The 20,581-nt window shown below is 38.4% G+C and overlaps 1 protein-coding gene across 3 annotated transcripts in view; it reads right to left on the bottom strand.

Annotated features, from left to right (window-relative positions):
• The window catches only part of STARD13 (StAR related lipid transfer domain containing 13), a 305,503-nt gene that overhangs the window by 207,313 nt on the left and 77,609 nt on the right, over nt 1–20,581 (bottom strand). For 2 of the 3 annotated variants that reach the window (XM_064504938.1, XM_064504939.1), the window contains exons 3-4: nt 19,001–19,147; nt 14,220–14,354 (exon numbers count right to left, since the gene is read on the bottom strand). In XM_064504938.1, coding sequence (XP_064361008.1) covers nt 14,220–14,354; nt 19,001–19,147 — 282 coding nt within the window. The remainder of the gene's footprint in view (nt 1–14,219; nt 14,355–19,000; nt 19,148–20,581) is intronic. The other variant, XM_064504940.1, reaches the window with a different exon arrangement.

Genomic DNA, 20,581 nt, shown 5'->3' with positions numbered 1-20,581 from the left:
TCACCTGCTTAGTGGACAATTCAGAAGCGAAGGGCATCTCTTCTCTGCCTTACAGCAGCACAATACATGGAGAGCTGGAGGTTATGAGACTTGCTGGATTCATCCCTAATGTGCAAAGTCACTGCCTGCACGTGCTTCCCCCCAGCAACAACATCACAGTCATCCATATTACCATGCAGGGGGCAGCCTGGAAGGAATTTGAAAGACAGGCAGCAAGAGGCAAAGAAAAAGTCACACAACATTTTGGGCATGAAAGCACTATAAGCAATAGTTACAGATGACACTAACCCCCTGAAAGGATGGTCCTTGGATGGACCAGATTGACTTGGCCCTGCAACTGGACAATAGACAAATTTGAACAGGTGACAAAGCTGTTCAAAAAAAAGAAAGTTAAGACTGTGGGGTTATGTACTTAGAAAACGATGTGACTAGCAATGACTGGATTTGAAGCCACCACTGGCAACTGAGGAATACAGCAACAAACAGAGCTTAAACTCCAAACAAACATATAACCAATCACAGAATTTCTAGGTCTAGAAATAATGTCCTGCAGAGAAAGAGAGAGCTGCTTGCACATTCCAGGTATTTGTCCAGCTGTGCAGGATGCCTGCATCAGGAAGTCATGCGCCTCTGGGCCAGAGGTTAAGAAGAAAGACTGTACCTTGAACCTTACCTTGCAGATGAGCAAAATGAACTCCCGAAACCTGACCTAATATTTGTGAAGGATAATCTGGTCCTAATTGTGCATGTAACCATCTGCTACCAGAGCAAACCAACTGAATTCTCAGATGTGGCCATAGAAAATGTACGGAACTACTAGAATCTCAATGAACAAATCAGTATTTGACACAGGGCACACACTTTCATGCCCCCATTGAAGTCAGAAGAAAATGGTATCTGGCCAGCCACACATTGTGTACAGGGAGTAGACACATTGAGTTGCAAAGCTACTCAGCAGACAAATCCTGCTTTTTGTTAATATAATGAACATCTTCAAGAATAAAGAGCAGGCAGGAGGCCAACAACCTACTGAGTGCGGATTAATTTCCAGAACTTCTTTTCCTTTTCTTTACAACACCACTACAAAGACTAGCACTGCGGTGGACAAGACACCCTTAATCATCCAAACCAGGTTCCCTATAAAAAGGGGTGCATTAAAAAGATGGGATACATTCCATACAGTGTTTGTTATACTTCAAGCTTAAGTTAGTTGTCTAAGCTCTCACTAAATTCACTCTGTGAACGAACTGACTGACTGGTTGAAAATCCAGTGCAATAGAATCAGGAAATGGTGTGTTTGTATATGGGGATTTGCAACTCAAAATACTCAGACTGTACAGACCAGAACCACTACCAGTGTAGACAGATAGTTCTGTCTGACATCAAACCACAGTTGTCATAGGACTGCACTGCTAGAACAAGAAGTAAAGAATAATTTACAGACCCGAAGCTATAAATAGAAATCTCATTAAGCAGATTATCTGAGCTGAAATTTCAAGAACCTTTGGTAAACTATTTTTATACACGAATCAAGGCCGACTCCATAAAAAACTAGTGATCAAAAGAGGTCAAGGCCTTAGATTTCACACTGTATCCTGAACTCGTATTTCAGCAGAGTGATGCTTAGTATCTTTCTCAGATTTTGATTTACCTTGCTACTGATCCAGAGGGAAGAGTGCCACCTACTGAGTCACTTGTTACACTTCCTGTAGCTTCTGGCTTTCCCTTCATGTCCCTGTCATGCTGACCACATCTGATCCTCCTCTGACTGTCGCTTATTTTACAGTACTCCCAGATACCGTGTGCCTACCAACAACAAAGCCTCCCTGCTGGGCTGTAATTACTGAAGGGAGCTAGGAGGCATTCAGCCTGGGAAATTAAAAGTGAAACTGGTTCCCTTCTCACTTACGCAAGTATAAAAGCTAGCAGGAAATCCGAATCAGGCGGCAGATCTCACAGGAGTCGCTGTCTGACAACAACTGGTTTGTTAAATTCTGTATTTGTCTGCACAGAGATCCCTTCTATAGTAGGTACAACCATGGATCGAGTTTGGCCAATTAGTGCAGACAAACTACAACGCATTTTTAATGACATTCTAGGACTAAGGACATGCAGACTACAGGAATCAATATCATTAATGTGAAACACGTAACTTTTGCAATAGTGATCATGGAGAAGACAAAATTACCTGAACACTAAGAAACAACATACTTTTTGTCAGCCTGGTTATGTTTTTTTCCTCTTTTATTCTTTCATTTCATCATTTTCAGGAAGCCTTCACCTTTTTGCTGAGAAACAAGTGGCCTTCTTTCACCAGATAGTTAAAGATTTATTCAGTTATTGGATTTCCACACACTTAAGAGTACTGCAGATGTGTCTTCAACATGGACAGACATCAAACTGTGCATGTCTACATCTGAAGACAATTTGAGTTACTCCTAGAGGGGCCATCACTGTACAATCCCCCTATGAGTTCCAAATAACTTTTTTTTTTTCTTTTTTCTTAGCATTGGTGACTGCTGGCTTTTGGAAAGTTATAACTCTACATTTGTATGTGTATGCAACTCACTAGTCAATGTTTTTTACAAAGAGTTCAGATTCTGTTAGGGCCTCAACTGCAAAAACTAACTTGTTAGATCAAGCTGAGTCACGTGTATCTGGACATCCTCAAATTAATATTAGATGTGCAGTTCAACACACTAGATGGACCAAGGAGTCTGGAAACCAGGTTCTACAAGAAAAGGCTAGATGAACTGGACTGACCTGAAGAAGAAAGGCAGAAGGGAAAAAAAACAATTTGTTCTGCATATTCTTGATGAATAAGTGAAGACAATTTACAGGAAGAAAGAACAGTAAAACTCTCCAATACTAAGTAAGGCACTGAAATATATAATCTGAAGAGGCTCTGTAGTCTGTCAACAGTGATCTTAAAAAACAGGGTAGACAAACTTTTGTCAGGGTGACATAGCTATAGCTGATCCTGATTTGGACAAGAGGAAGAGTCTCCAAGTCCTTCTGATCTCTCAGACCATGGATCACTCCATTTCCTCTACGAGTTTGCTAATTTTGTGGCAGTCCAGATTCCAGTCCTAGATGCAAAGATCAATTTGTTAGCTCAGGCTGTAAGATATACAAGTAAGTCAGGAAATCTTGAGTTCAATTTGCAGTGTGCTGGCTAACACACCACATTCTCAAGCTCTACTTTAATGGCTGAGCTAGGACATTTTGCAATACAGAAGCTTTGTGCATTTTTATTTGCTGACCACTTTGGTTTTATATCAGGTAATCAGTCATTGTAATATTTAAACCATGCAATGCCAATTTAAAGAAGGTCGTAATTTTGACACTTGGCTGCTTCAAATAATGTGTGACCTTTCTCTTACTGTGGATTATCAGCAGGCCTCATCTAATGACTAGCAGTTCATTTCAAAATTACTACTTTATCACTCAGTGTTCAGTTCTGGGAATTTACCAAAATGGCATCTTAACAGTAGCTTGATAGGAACCTTCCACAACCAGTTTTTCTGAAGTTGTAGTTCCCTCCATACACCAAGAAATGATAGGAGAGAACTTCCTTTCTGAAACTTTTATCCATTTTCCTATGTGTACACCAGGTGATGACAGTAGCAAGGCTTCCACCTCTGAACTCCTTCCTGCCCAAAACAGGAAAAACTGCCTTCTGTACAAACATGAATGGGAAAATGGAAATATCAGAGAAAGTATCAATCGACTTTCTAGTTCTTGCTATGTATTTTATTGGAAACGACTTTCTGTTTTGCTTAATTTTTTTTCTTTCAGAAATGTCATTCTGAACCCCCCCCCCCCCCCCCCCACACACACACTCACTTTGTATTCTCAGACCTATATGCTCCATGCTTGGGTTTGCTAAGCTGCCCCTTCGGGAGCCTTAGCAGCAGTCTCTAGTCAATGAGCTAGTTGGTGCAGTAACTTGAGCCATCTCTATTCTGTATGTAAGTCTCCTGACCATAGAGACCAGCTCTCAGCTGATGCCAGCTGAGGAGCTGGGAGCATCTGGAGCTCCATGAGAAGAACGATGGAGCCTGCCAAGGAGCTGGGCTCTCACACTACATCTAAAGCGTAGGGCCTAGAAGTCCTGCCCATCATCTGGTTCTGGATGTGCTTCCTGACTTTCTATCAACAGGAGACTCAGGCGAGGACCACTGCTTCATACTGCCTGATTTCCATGGGGCAGACACATGAGCTCAAAGGAAACTACAGCTTCCTCTAGGCAGGACCTACTCAGGATGGATGATGGAGAGGTCAGGACCCTGTGATGCACTGCAGCACACACTTGGAGTATTGCCACTGGGAGTCCTGCATAGCACTGATCCCTCTCTAAAACAGCTGAAGCACCGCAGAGGCCTCTGGAGAACCTATTTAAAGGCAGTTCAGTGAGGCAGCAGTGCCTGGTGGACCAGCTGCCAGAAACATACAGCCAACTATGTAGGTACAGAGTTAGTTAAAAAACTGAAGTAAAACAGATATTTTTTCTTTTTCTTTTCCTTTTTTTTTGTTTTTGTGTGTGTGTGAAAAAGAAGGAGGAAGGGTTACAGGAACTAGTAAGAAAAATCCTGGGAAATGATAGGGTACACTTATGGGAAAAAAAAAGTGCTGCTGTAAAAAGCTGCTCACGTCGAGCAGAATCCTGTGCCTTCCTGCCCCTACTAGCTTTGGCATGCATCACTTACACAAAGGGCTGCATAATCCTGCTTCCGTACTGTGAGATATCCTAGGATGAAGGGGTGGCAGTTAGGCAAAGATACCTCCTCCCAACAGAAGCACAAGAGAAAGTTGCACCTTGAGAGGATTATCTCTGTTAGAGATGGGATGCACACTTTGCTATATTCATTTGCATAAAAAAATGCTCTCCCTATGCATTGTGCTGGCCTCTGCCTCTGGTCTGTTACAGATAGAAGTCCCTTCTTCTCTAGCGTGGGAAACAGGAGAGAACAGCCTAAAAGCTCTCAAGAGTACAAAGAGCCGGGAAGCTCGTGTTATGAGAGACCTTTGCACTGCTGCATAAGTGGGACTAGAGGTCCGACTGTACCCAAGCTCCTAGCCACCAGACAAGCACTTCTGCAGTCCAGGCAGGACACATTTTTAATTATACATCTCTGGCAATTTTTAAATCTCTCCACTTTTCTCTTGTTGTGAACAACAACTATTGTAAAAGTCAAAGGATTCAAGTCAGTTCTGTGTGCAGTTTGATCAACATGATAAGCAGCTGAGAGAATCCTGCCTGAATAAGAGTGAAAAAGTCCCCAAATAGGGGCCAAGATAGTGAAATGATTAATAGCTACATTGTAAGAGAAATGACTTTGAAAAAACTATATACATAGAATATTTTCACTCATTTTTTCCATGTTGTAACAAATATAGGACCAGAAAGACAGTAAGCAGAAAACTGACAGTTAGACAAATAAGATAGATATAGTATGATTGTACATACCTCCCAGCAGAAAACTGTGTTCAGCAAAACCCACAAATAAAAATACAACAGACAGTCTGTTAGGGCCCAGTGCAGCACACACCTTCCAATCTCACTCAGGGGAGCCGGTGTACTCCGTAACCTGTTCTTTTTTGTGACTGCTGCAAAACACTCCAGAAAATTGTACTGTCATCCAATTAAATAAACAACATTTGGCATCTAAAAGCACAAGCCCAGCTACTCACATAAAATATGAAAAGATGAAAAGGGAGATAAATTGTTTCCCTTTTGCACTTCATTGAGTGTATAGTTATCTATAAGGAAATAAGGTTATGTGTTTTTGCATATGTATAGTATTATTTATTTGTATGGTTCCTGATCTCCTCTTGTTTGGGTTCATAGAGATTCTTATCTGACAGCTTGCATCTACTGACAGAGAGTCTGATTTCGGTCTGGCCTTGAAAAGCAATGCATTTCTGAGGCTGTGTACTAAAGCTGAAATGTAACTCAGCAATTTTAGTATCTATCATTAATACTACTGCATTATTATGAAATGTTGTTGGATTCATGTGAACAGTCAGTGTTACCAGAAATACAACACAAAAAATAACAGTGAAGAGTACTTGTACCTTGCATTAACAGAGCAAGGAAGCCTCATCCTTATAAAGGCAGGGAACATGTATACAAGCTGGACATATACAAGTCCATGGGACCTGACCAAATGCACCGCAAGTGCTGAGAGAGCTAGCTCATGTTGTATGTTGTATATTGTGAGGCTGCTCTGCTTTGAAAGCTCGCTGCAATCAGGAGACCTTTCTGATGACTGAAAGAAAGCAAATGCCACTCCTAATTTCAAGAGGGAGCTGTGAAAGTGGTGAAGCAGCTAATGCTGGATGTCATTTCCAAGCACGTGAAGGACAAGAAGGTGATCGGGAGCAGTCAGCATGGATTTACAGAGGGGGAATCATGCTTAACCAACCAGATAGCCTGCTATGATGGAATGACTGGCTGGGTAGATGAGGGGAGAGCGGTGGATGTTGTCTACTTTGACTTCAGTAAGGCTTTTGACACTGTTTCCCATAATGTCCTCACTGACAAACTAATAAAGTACAAACCAGATAAACGGACAGAGAGGTGGACTGAAAACTGCCTGAACTGCTGGGCTGAAGGAGGGGGAGTAAAGAAGACAGAGCCAGATTCTTCTCAGTGTTTTCCAGTGAAAGCACAAGAGGCAATGGGTGCAAATGGAAATACAGTAAATTCATTTTAAAGGTAATAAAAAACTTTTTGACAAGGATGGCAGTCAAACACTTGAACAGGTTGCCTACAGAGGTTGTGGCATTTCCATCTTTGGGGCTATTCAAAACCTGGCTGGACAATGTCCAGAAGAACCTGCTCTAGCTGACCCTCCTTTGGGCAGGGGGATTGGACTAGATCATCTCCAGAGATCTCTTCTAATCTCAACTGTTCTGTGATTCAGTGATTAAACAGTTTTTGCATATAGAAAAGATCAGAAGATCTGAAAATTAACATAACAATAAATGTAATTCTAGAGTATTAGGTATTTCAGCTTACATATGCTAAGTATGTCTAGAAAGCATGCAATATGATATGTAGGCTTAATTTGGGATGCCTTTATTAATGAAACCATGCCTGTCCGCAGCTCTCGATCTATCACTGAGGCTGGACTTAGATGGCAAATCTCACCAGGTGAGCCTACGAGAGTTAGTACGGGACTGGGACTAGGCTGGCTCAGAAAAGCACTGACTCAGTGTATTTCACAGGCAGTCTCTGCTCATGGGATGCTGGTGAAACCACCACCAAGCACAGCTGCTCTGCTGCTGTTACAGTCACTGGTAAGACTGCTGGCTGCCCTTGCAGAGGCAGGTCACCTCCATTTCACAATGCTTCCCTCAGTCGCTCATTCTTTCAAAGCTTTTCTTACAACATAAAAACACATTATCACTCTGAACTGCATAAACAGTCATCTAATGCAAAGCAATAAAAATAACCAATTTTAGCCTCGTCAAAAACAGATTTGGACTTTATACACCTTTTGTACTATATCAAATGAACTCTACTTCAAAATGAGTTGGAAACTTCCGTTTTGCTTTATATTTTACACAAAAAGTGCATGTAAATGATCTTGCCCATATCCACCTAAGAATAAATTATCATGAAATTATTTCTCAGTTTTTTTATGTATAAAGAAGCTCTCTTTACTTTCTCACACAGATAATTCAGTGTGTATTTTAAAAAAAATACATAAAACATGTCCCCTGCCTCCATATAATCCTTATGAAAATGAAATGAAAATGATGAATCTGATACAAAAAAAGTGTGTGAAATGGATATTGTTAATGTAATTTAAAATTAAGTATATATTCTCACAGATTGAGTGATTTAACCGCAAAAGTTCAAGGTAATACTAATTGCTATATAGCTACATTAGGATTATTGTCTTCAGGTGACTTCAATGACATTTTTTGTTAGTAAAAACTGGAATTGAGTAAATAATTAAGAAAAAATTTATGTAAAATATTTAAGGAATGTTGTGACATTCACCAAACAAATTATTCAGTAAATACTTTTAAGCCAGTTCTGAAACATGCCAGAATTTGTTCCTAAATAATCAGAATGATCCAACATGTCTTATTTACTTGGAACTCACACTAACGTTTCAAGAGTCTCATCAAACAAGATGTGGTCTTTTCAAAAACACAAAAGAAAGTAAACTTCAAACAAATCAACCTCATTTAATTCAAATTAGATTACTGCAAAAGCAAAAATCAAGGTGAAGCTGCAATAAAAATAACAAGTAACAATCCTTAGATATTGGACATATTAAATGTCAAAAGACATTTAAAAATAATATGAGAGCATTTATTACTATTACACATAAACACTGTAAAGCCAAGATCCATTTTAAAATTTAAAAGCATTATTAAAAGGGACCTACTGCGCAATATACCATTTTTTTAAATGAAAAGGCAGTAGCTTCCAAACTGGTCCTGTGACTTCTTTCATTCTTGTAATCTCAGGAAATAAAAGAATAAAAATATGTAATGAATTGAAATAAAAATATGTAATGAGACAGTCTGCCATTGGCTAATGCTGTTAAACACAATAATTTTATACTGTTCACATACCTTTTCTAACTAAGGGTCTTGTTCTGCCACCATCTGCAGTGAACTCCTGAGGCAAACCACCGCTGGCATCAGTCCTGCAAACGCTACTCAGATACTCTATCTGTTCAGTGAGATATATCTAAAGTTTAGCATTTTGGTATGTTTACATCTTCCTTATTCAAAAAGCTCAATTCTATTTTCATTGATGTCTCAATCTTGGTTTTTTTTTCTGTGAACATTTGAACTTTCTCTTCAGGAAACTACCTGTTTAAATGAAGGTGACCTGAAGGAATGGGAAGACAGAGCTTCACACAGAATTTAGAATTGTTTAGAAAATGTATTAGATGAAATTTTAATCTGCTAGGTTTCCTTTCACAATTTTTTGAAAGTTTATCTATTTATTTACAAAAATTTATATTGAGCAAAGTTACTATGCCACCCCTGCCCCAGTTCTCAGGCACTTGTCATGGCATCAGGACTTCAGTGTAATGTGTAAGGACATGTTGTCTGGTTCACAGACAGTTTTGTGAAGGAACTGATGGCTGATGGGAGGAGAGAATAAAGACAAAAGGGAGAAGTGAAGGGGTTTTGCTGCACTCTTACTTTTGCAAATACTCCCTGTTGAGAGGGGACTTCTGGCAGAGTACTGTAAAATGTCTTGGTAAAAAAGCAGATGAGAAAGCTTGGAATATTATTTATTAATACCAGAATATATAGGTCACTATATTAAAGGTGGAAATGTGTACTGTAAGGAAGTTGTTTGTTCTAGATTCCCTATTAGGCTGCTTGTTTTTTTCCTAGAGCTAGTACAAGCTTTTCCTGGGACATCAAATTCTTCTATACCAAGAAACTAGATCACCTTAAGGAAGACTTCTGTCTATCAGGAACATTTGACCTTCTCAGAAATGTCTGCAAGTCTGGAGTGCTCCTTGACAATAACTGTAATCTCCTCACAGCGTGGGTAGACCAGGGAGAAAATGGAAATACAATCAGCCTATTCAGATGTGAGAAACCACCATAAGGGGGTATGGCTGGAAGCAGCGTGGGTTGCTTTACTTGACTATGTCACCATGCCTCTGTCCCAGTGGGATACAGGTCATATTATTTACCAATAGCAAGAAGAAAAATTCTGCAAAAACAAAGTTGCAGACCATTTGCTTCTATACTGGAATTTCAGAGAGCTAATTTGTTAACCTCATTAATCTCAACAGTAAGGACAGATAGTAAAACAATCCATATGACTAACAACAAATAGTTTGAAATTTGTTTTTTGCAAGAAGGGAAACAACTGGAGTTAGCCAGTGTTCTTTATGAGGAAGGATGGCCTTGTAGCAAAAAACACAGGCCCAGGTTGGAGTATAAGTTCTGCTCTTGAACATGCTGTAACCAACCAGCGTGACTTTTAGAAAGCCAATTAGGACTTGATTTCCATGAAGATTTCTGCATCTCTCATCTGCATGAGCTATGCTACTTGTACGTGCACATTTGGCTAAAGCATGGGCAGAAATCCTTAACTCCATCAAAGCCAGATAACTATGTCTTCAAGCACACATCGGAGCACCAAAAACCCTTTGTCTTCCTCGCTCTGGTCTAGGCTTCATGTTTCAGCTTCCTTTCACTTCATGGGGCATACAAAGTGGCTGAAAACCAGCCACAACAGAATGGGCAGAGTGTTTGCAGAAGTAAGAAATCTTTAAGCGTGCCCAGAGGTTGCACAAGCCTTCTCAGCACTTTACTATTAACTTTTTCAATGTAGGGCAAGGTCAGAGTAAAGCATGATCTGCCTAATCTTCACCTACAGAAACACACCCTACTAGATAATGGACATAACTGACACTGTAAATTGTACTATGAACTGATATATTTATGACTATGTCCAGAAATGATAGAGTGGGAAACATATTTCAGAGCCAGGTTATATACAGTTATCTCCTAATCTTGGATGTAAAATGAAGAATATTCTTACATATTTCACGGGGAAATGGAGGATTAGCCTGAGGTTTGTAAATACATTTATGATCCTCAAATTGCAAAATTGTGCTAGTAAAAATGCAAACTGTTATCAGTTGTCACAATATAACTTCACTTCTGCATTGGATGTTGTCAGCTATCTCATAAAACGCTTGTCACCCACACTCACTAATGGAATAATTTCTGATCTCTGCTGGTCCAGGGGCAGCAACACGGAACACACAATGCATGAGAAACACAATGATTTTGCTTTTCCTTTGGGTGTTTTTACTTTTGAATTTCTCTGTCATCAAACAATGTCAGAGGGTCAGGCAAGCATCACATTGCCTACAGTGAGATAATGACTGCTATAGAACTGGATTATAGTATTATTAGTTATATATTTCTAAACAATGTCAAAAGATATCAGATGTCTCTGGAACCCCTGATCTAAGCTCTGAAACAGTGTTTATAGCATCGACTAGCATTTCTCAGTAAAAATGAATGATCAATATCTTCTTAAAAGAATCACAAACACTTTTCAGTCATGTGGGTTAAAAGGCACTATTTTGCTTGCCATTTTCTGAATGAAGTGGCTAACAGTTAACAGTTAAGCTACAACTCTACAAACAGTTTAAGCTAACGTAAGCTGTCACTGATGCTGAGAGAAGCAATTCACCCTCTCATCTCTAGCCACTCTTTCCCTCTCTTGCACCAGCATACATATTCATGTGGCTAAGCACTGAACCAGAATTCAGGTTAAAAAAAGCCCAAAAGCTATAAAAACATTAATTTTAACTCTCCAAGTTTCATCTACTCAAGCTATTTGAGGAACTAAAGCAGGAGAAATCAAAACTATGCTAATCAGCTGTACTTAAATAGAAAACATAAAAGCAGAGTTACCACAGATAAGGAGGCAGGCACTTTCCATCAAACACGAGATCGTAACTTACACACCATGGGAGGGATTTATCTCACCTAGCTTTGAGCACCTACCTCTCAGCCAGTCACTCCAGGCTCTTTGAATACTCAAATAACAAAAATCAGCACTTTCAGGCCATAAAGCACTTGAACTGGGTGACCTAGGTTTAGGTGACTACTTCAGGATGAGACAGATCCTGCTGTTGAAGTGCCTCTCTCTCTCCACTGACTATAGTCTGGATGTTGTAGACATGGACTTGTGATATCTGCATTTGTCACATGAAACTTGCTGTTATTCCCTTCAGTGCCTCACAAGAAGTGTTTTCCACAGTAACTCCTTGCCTGCATTTTTAGTGTATTATATTAAATATCCTCATGATAGATTCAGGTAAGTCTTCTCTAGCTTCCACAAAATGTTTCAATGGAACAGCTTGTTTGCAGGAGGATGCGTGAATGACACAACATTGCCCTAAAAACATATTTGCAGTATTATTCTGTCAAATTGCTGTAATAAATTTGAGTAATCTTTTAAAGGCAGATAAACAGAATACCCACTGCGATGTAAATTTGCCAGAGCCACTTTCACTGCATCTGTTAGGCTGTCAGCATAGCTGCCATCCATGAAAGCAGGCAGTTAACATCCTGCCTTACACTGAGAATTGAACAACTGTGTCCTGCATAATTCTGTGCATATTATTCCTGAATTACAGCATCCCTGCTAATTCTAACATTGGTCTCTTGGGCAAAGTTTGCTAATCATGACAAATTGTGGAGAATTTGGTGTTGTAAATGCCTGGGTGTATGAGTACCTGGGGACTGAGCTGAAACAGATAAACTCTTCCTGACCTCATGACTCATCCAAAAATTGGAAGAGAAGAGAAACTAATGCACCAACACCCAATGGGTCTGATTTATCTTTGCGTCACTCCGAAGATACATATTATACCACTGAGGTTGCGGGAGTTAAACGGATGCAAACCTAGTGTGACACAAAAGGAATTAGGCCTTTTGTCATTTGGATCGATCCCTTTCATTGTAATAACAGTAACTTTGGTGTGCCCTTTTTCAAAAACAAGGAAAAGTTCGTATCCTAAGTAACAAGAGGTAAAAACTCAATTATTAGAGAGACGTGACAGAAACATGCAGAAGGACTACCTGGATCTAGATATGCCATTATTCATATTAGCCTGCAAAAAATCTGCAAAACCAAGTTTCAATATTTATGCCTGATTTACAGCACTAGCCAATTCCCCAAAAGATTGTTAATTTTTAAAAAACCTGTGTGCCTTCAGTAGGTTTTCAGACTAGACTGTACCCTAAACAGTAGTAGTGCGTTCTGTGTTACACTGCTGTTACAAGAATGTTGGATACAATACATGGACTGTACTGATGAAGATTTATGGGACTGGTATTTACTATATTAGTATTTCCTGAAATTCAACTAACAGAGAAATATAGAATTTAGAAAAGAAAAGCAATCTTAAAAATATTATTTTTCTGCCTTCTCTCTCACACATTTCTAGCCAAACAACAGTATTACTGCAACATCACTTCAAAATATTTACAAAATATTAGTGGGGAGGCAGTTAAGCGAAGATGCTTGTACATACCTGAACATTTGGCTGAGGTAAAAAAAGTTCAGTCAAACATCTTATTTTTTACTGAATTCTACTATCTATTCTAATTAGAACAACTTCAAACATTTGTTCTAATAACTTGTTTTATTTTATTTGTTGTTTTATTAAATTGTTTGTTCAAATAATTTACTTTTGCAGAATTAAAAAATATTTTTGTTTAATTATTTTCTAAGGAAAGGTGGCCTAGTGGGAGGACAATTAGTAAGCAAGTGGATTCCACCTTCAAATTTCCATTTCAGTGAAGAGGATTAGGCTCATTTAACGAAATACAGAATTTGCATGGTAGCACGCACATCATTCTGTAGTAGCTGGCCAATGTGACAGTTTTAAAGATGCCTTTAATTTAATAGATTTTGCTTTAACCAAAATTGCATAGATAACTTGAAATAAGTACCTCATTAGGAGAAAAAGAATTGCTGAGCTATTAACATAATGTGTAATTATTGCTAAAATCTATTGGCTTTGGTATCAAAGGAATAGAGGGTGGCATATGTGATGCCAATATTTGAAAATGACTCTGAAGCAATTTGTGGTAAAGACATGAGCAGGACTGATCTCCATGACAGAAAATTTCTAGAAAGTATGATTAAGAACAGAATAAACACATGGATAGTAATGCAGGCTCATTGGGAAGTGTCAGCATGGCTTCTGGACATCATGCCCCACTTGCTTGCTTTTCCACTTGAAAAGAATTTAGGGTGGAATTAGAATCTGGGCCTAACCAACAGTCAAATTAGAAATCTAAAGACTCTAATTCTAAAATAATCAATGAAAAAAAAGATGCAGTAGTGGCTCTATGATGTCTGCATGGGATCCACCTCATGCAACTTCCAGATGAGATGAAGTATTCTTTAGGCATGCCTATTTCTTTCCAGGGAGTCCAAGTGACTCAGATGTAGCAGTCTACATTAGAGGTATCGGAAATCAGATTAGATGAATCCCACTGCCCTCGAGTCTTACTGAAGACTGACCTTTTATCTGTACCCATTTTGTATTCAGAACTCCTCCACGCACTGCAGTATTTGCAGAACAAATGACTTGAAAGAAACACAGAAATGATTTTAATGATAGACAGTAAATTCTGAGGTTACTGGTCAAGTCTGAGTATGTTGTAGATGTGGAGTAGCTACTCACATCAGTTTTCGGTCGTGCTCCAGTGGACACTGGGCAAGATGAACAATCTAGATCCTGGTAGCCTGCTCTTCTATTTTTCCAAGATCCCTTTCCTTGATGAGCTCCATAAAAGCCAGTCTCCACTTGAACAGGGCACTGTAAAAGAATTTTAAAAACCCTGTAAATAAAGGCAAGTCATAAATATTTTTTTAATGTGAACAGCATGATAAAAACATTGGAATTTTATCTTTATCTTTTTAAATGCTTTTTTTCTGATGTAAAGTAAACATTTGGCCTCAATCTTTTTCTTAAAAACATCTGCATCTTTTTTTTACATTTTGCTAAATCAGACATCCAGATATTTTGTAAAATGGCTTCCTTAACAGTTAGTGTACACAACTGGAGTACTATTAAATAGTAGTATATCCTCTTCAATATCAAGAAACTGAATCTCCTCTACTTCAGAAAGAGAAGTGTTTTTATTCAAATTATTTAAAAATGTATTTTGACTTTATTTCATATTCTTTATCTAATTTAAATAGAGATACAGCAAACTCTCAGTTTCCAATTACAGACTCTGAACATTCCAAATCCAGTTTTCCTTGTGCCCCAAACCAGGGGAAATCTTACTCAATTGCTCCCTTCCCACACAATTTTTTAAAAAATACATGTCCCAATTCTGGTCACCGTATGCACCAGGTCACACTGAATTTAATGCCAGGAAGAGACCAGCTGCACAACACTACCCCATGTATCTTGGTTTTCTTCGAAAGAACAAGCAGGTGTATGAGCAAGGAGAAAGTTGTGGTGCAATCCAGCAGGATCCATGCTGGGCACAACCAGAGAACCAGGATTGGGGGTGCACTGCAGAGCAGTCCCAAGATGTACTGTACCATCAATCAAAATCAGCCCATTTTCTGGCTGCTCCCCTTCACAAGAGGAAAAATTTGCTGCTGGTCTATAACAGTAACTGCCTAGTTCCTAGTTAGTATATTCCTAGGACTGTAAAAAGAGGAGGCAATGGAAAGCAAACAAAAGAATCAGCATGTGGCCCAAAGAAATCTGAAGGTAACATGCTATTTCGAAAGAATTAAGAGGATGTGTAAGTTAAAGACAAAGTTTTGTTCTATGAAAATTATCTCTAATATCAGACAGGGTATTTATAATCAAACAGGATTTCTATGTTACTATTCATGAATGATTAAGGACTAAAAAACTTAAAAAAGCCATTCTCATCTTCAGATCTGCTGTTTTTTCTATATTAACACTGATTATTAGACATTAAATGGAAACTAGGAAGATATATTAAACAATAGTGAAACACGCTGTTTACCAAAAGGCTTTTTAATTGTTGTTATTTCATTTATAAACTACCTTTCTTGCTAAGAAAGATTTTTTTCATAGGAAATGAACAGGTTTTTGAGGAGTTGTACTACTAATTGCAGTTTTTCAAAACTAGCAAATTTGCTCTGTTAGTGCATGCAGATAGCCCAGCTTGCTGTATTTATAGCATGTATTTATGGCATTGATGAGAATGTTTCAGAAAAAAATACAGATGATGGATAATTTTTTTCTGATATCTTTACTGGACCAGATACTGAGTCAGTCACCCAGTGCTACTGCCCAATGCTATTTCCGAACAAAATATTGACCAGCTGTAATTTGCAGCTTACACAGATGTAAAGAGAGGCCAAGGCAAATTAAACCTCTTAACAGCTTATTTTAAGTTGATGAATGATTTAGAAAACACCTTAAATTTGTTCCCCAAAATACCACTAGACCCCTACTCTTACCTAATAACTTCCATGAAATTAATTCACCCAATCATCTATTTTCATTAACTAACAAGTATTTAATTTTTTTCTGCAACATTTTTATTCAATAGAGTATTATTAATGAAAAATATCTCCACAACAGAAAAATATAAATAATAATAAAGTATCAAAAAGTTACTTCAATTAACAGATGAAAAACCCTTCACTAGAAAATAGACTGTCTGAAGCCAGTGATTAAATTATAGGTATATTCTTGAGACACAGCATCTGCCACAATAGCACTGTGTCATCTGTTAAAAATTGCCCACACCCTCAAGAGACCAATTTTCAGAGCAGCAGCTCCAGCAAACAGGCTGCCACTTATATAATACAGTCACCTAGTTCTGAAACTTTGGATCTGTGACTTTGGCCTTGCATCTGTGAGCACTTTTCCCCAAATGGCTTTTCATTCATAACTTCTTGCTTCAATACCCAGTTTATGGATAAAAACATATGAAGAACCCATAAGTGGTGCATCATTTTATAGATGGCAAATTTACACATTTACTAGTAAACATATGTCTGAGATTGATCTTTCCATTCGAGTTTCAGTGTGGGTGACAAGGATAAAACACTGGATGTGTGTGGAACAAATTACAAGCTATATTAAGAAATATGGACCAAATGGGATGAATCAATAAAAGATAAATTACTCATACAACTTGTATGAAAACAACAGTTTGTTCATTTTTTTTCACCGCAACTGTCACTTTGAGATTTACAAAGTCTGCTTCTTCAGACTAAATTAATGGAAGATTTAAGAGGATCTATTTCTCTTCTTTGCCTATACAGGAAGACTAAGCTCAACTCATTTTGAAACTACAAATTCTTAAATGTTTGCATTAGGGCAGATGATTCCCTTGCTCAGAAATGGCTTGATTACAAACACCTTTGCATGAGACAGCAAATGCTGTCCTTTCATCAGCTGCACAACAGATTGTTCCTGACCCTCTCGGCCTGATCTGGCTGATCTGGTCAGGAAAACCTTTGTGGTACATGACCTCTCCATCTCTTGTAGTGAAACTGGCTCTTGGATGTCTGAAGGGCTTTTTCAGTCTATCAGATAAGACCACAGTAAGAATGTGGGCTGATTTACTTGATATTTGCCTGTCCATAGACAATTAAAACAAAAAAAGTTCTGCTGCTTCAAAGGGGGAAGAAGGTGTGACTCGATGAAGAGAAAGAGGAGTGTAATTCCTCAAACATCATATCGAGAAAAATGGTGATTTCAGCACTGATATTAGAAATATCCTTGGAATCTGTCTGGATTCATCTGAGCAGAAGCGAATATTGATAAGAAAAAAAATGGTGCCAAGACCAGTGAGACTGGCTTGGAGGTGAGTTTTATCAACGTGTTAACCATGACCAGCTTTGTATTACTAGCACAGGCTTTTTGGGGAGACTTATCCCTGGAAATAGGCTGAGCCTGAAGACCTAGCTTCTATACTCAAGACATGAGTCTTGCAACTGGGCTTCTGTCATAGAATAGTAAGCATCTGGGATGCTGGTATTGGTGTTTTCTATGCACCACTTTTGATGTTGATGTTATGTATCAAAGGTATTTGAATGCATTGACTATTTGGACTTGTTTTTCACTGTCTGAATGTCAAATGTCTTTCATTGAATGCTCCAGCCACGAATTTAAGTCCAGTGTCCTATGATGTTTAGGTCTACATAGAAAAGGAATGATGCCTATCAAAACCATGGCTTTTGCCTTATAATAGGCACAGGCATAAAATGACAGGTGTTAGGATCACTAGTTAGCAAAATCAGACTGCCTCACAGTGGGAAGTGCTTGAACTCTGATGGCTTAAACTTCACTTTCAGGCAGAAAAGCCAGCTACATTGCCATTGTGCTTTGACAGATGACATTGAGCAGTTTCCTACAAGAACACAAATCACTGTCCATTAATAGACAGACAAGTAAAGACAAAGTGAATGATAAAAAAGAATTCAGTTGGACAGAGCTGGTTCTGACTTGCTGACATGCACAGTAAGAAAGAAATAAGGGATGGTTATGGCTACTCTGTTGCTTACATTCTCACTGCAGAATATGAAACGGATACAGCAGAAGTGCAGCACCCAGAGATGCAAGAAACTCAACTCTCCAGCCTGACAGACACGAACATCTATGTTGTGATGCACACAGACATGTACTTAAAAAACTTACTTTTACAAAATGCACCAGCCTTGAAACACCAGAGACAGCAAAAGCATTCAAGTAAACTCAGTTTCCAGGAACTTCAAGCTAGCACCAGCATTCCAGCTGCAATTCTAAGTAACTCTATCTTCAGAATTGACTTTAATCATAGACTAAAGCAGAGAACAAACACCCCTAACCGTTCCCCTAACCCCATACTGTTCCCTCTCCAGTTACTTGCTTCTATAAAAAAACATGTCTATTCCAAAATTACTGAAATTATATTATTGCTTCCCAGGCCTATTTGCCCTCAAAAAAAAACTTGGGAAATTGCATGTCATCAACTTTTGACACCAGCTATCAAAAAATATTCTTAAATATATGAATACTGTAAATCAATTATTCATATAAAACAAAACCAAATATTAATTCAAGTCTTAATGAAGATACATAGTCTCTCTTGCTGTTACACCTTTAAATAAATACTACAAGTGCAAATAGGCTAACACCAGAACTTCATATTCACAATATTCTATATTGACGAACTGTATCAAATGCAATCACCTGGATCCAAATTCCCCTCTAAAAAGGGTATTTTATGAACTTAGCTCATGTTGACAGAACACTTGCAGTCTGATCCTACGACATATCTGTTCATTTGGCCTGCAGGAGGAGTTCAAGCAGCTCATGAGATTTCATTATTACTGAGTCAAAACTGTAATTTATTTCATCTTTATAACTGGAGTTCCTTATCCTATCCAGAAACACATCCAGATCTGAAAACCTTTACTTTATGAGCATCTGATAGCTAAATGTTAGAAAATGCATCATACGACACACATTCTTACCCGTTGCTTGTGCCTTTTGGCAGAAGGAGTACTGGAGGGAGAAGAGCCAGCACTCAGAGCTTCTTCAATATCTAAATTCAGTTGTTCCAGTTTCTTTATAAGACATGACATAGAGTCTGACCATTCAGATTCTTTTCTTGGTTGGGTCTAAAAGAAATCAAACATACACGAAGTCTTAAAACACTCAAACTTTGTGACTTGAAGACTCATTTTTTTGGCCAGCTCTCAAGAAAAAAGCTGACCAGCTCTTTCCCTATCCTTGGGTGACTTTCTCCATTTAGAAAACTTCAGCAATCACTCCAGTCCTGATGACACATATTCATAACTGCTCTTTGTACCCAAATGATCACACTCCACCTCTGCATATCTGAATGGCTTTCTGACACTTCATCTTGGACAAACCATTGCCAGCTCAAACTAAGCATGATCAAGACCAAAACTAAAATAACTTTCATGTCTGCTTCTTAAGCCACTTCTATTTTAACACCTCTCCACGGACTGCTTGTCCATGAGGATCAGAAAACTGAGGGTCAATCACGTGTGCCATATCTTTTTCTTTATTACATATCCAGACTTCATCAAGTCTTGTAGCTTTTTTCTGCCCATAGGTTTGGAAAATGTGCCTGCATGGCCAAAATACTTCGTGGGTTCCAAGCATTTTCTGTTTTAATGGATGTATTTTTCCCCTTACATCTAAGCTGCTTCACTCTATAGCAAAAATTTTAATCCATTTAAGTGCAGCTGCCAAAAATACTTTTCTTATTCTTGTTTCCTCACAAGTCTTTTCCAGTGACTCCTCTTAAACTTCTTTCCATAGTAGTCCCTGTGCATGCTGCCGCAATATGCCTCATTTCTCTTATTCAAATCACTAAAGACCCACGGCAAAAATGCAGTCACAATGACCTCCCTGTCTTCAAGGGCAGCTTCAAGCCCACAGTTTAGCCTCTATCCTGAAGCTGCTTCGTTTCTTTCATCTTTCTTATTGTCATGAATTATACATAACTTTTGCACAGAGATCATTTTATAGCAATCAATTTTAATAGACTGAGCATACAAACACTAATATTACATTGCCATCCTTCTAAAATCCCTAAGAGTATCATATCAACACTCCACAATACCTAGGGGAGCTAGATAAATATTATTATTATTCTCACCTGATAAATCTCTGTGGTAATCTGTTTCCTTCTGAGGGGTTAGCAAGTGGGACATAAAGAAAATCATAATTTACGCACTATCACAGAACAAAGCTGTACAAACAGAATCCAGGAGGCTCACACCAGCACCATGCTGACATATATTATTCCTCATAGAATTGCTCATCTTCACTGGAATAACCAAGAATGAGGTCCCAGATCTTCAGACTCCTAGTCCCATATTACCCACAGGACGGTATTCCCTCCAAAGGGGATAATTTGGCTTAATAGATATAATTTCATTTTGGAACACAGAAAATTAAATGTCCACTCTTTAGTTTTCTAAATCTTTATCATTTTCAAAATTTTTCCAATCTATAACCGAATATTTTTCCTGGAATGCTGTTAAAAGTGCTAGGCTGTATTTCAAAACTCTATTACAATT

The sequence above is a fragment of the Dromaius novaehollandiae genome, chromosome 1 (genome assembly GCF_036370855.1).
Source record: "Dromaius novaehollandiae isolate bDroNov1 chromosome 1, bDroNov1.hap1, whole genome shotgun sequence".
NCBI classification, from domain to species: domain Eukaryota; kingdom Metazoa; phylum Chordata; class Aves; order Casuariiformes; family Dromaiidae; genus Dromaius; species Dromaius novaehollandiae.
This window is presented reverse-complemented; position numbering and strand designations above follow the sequence as displayed.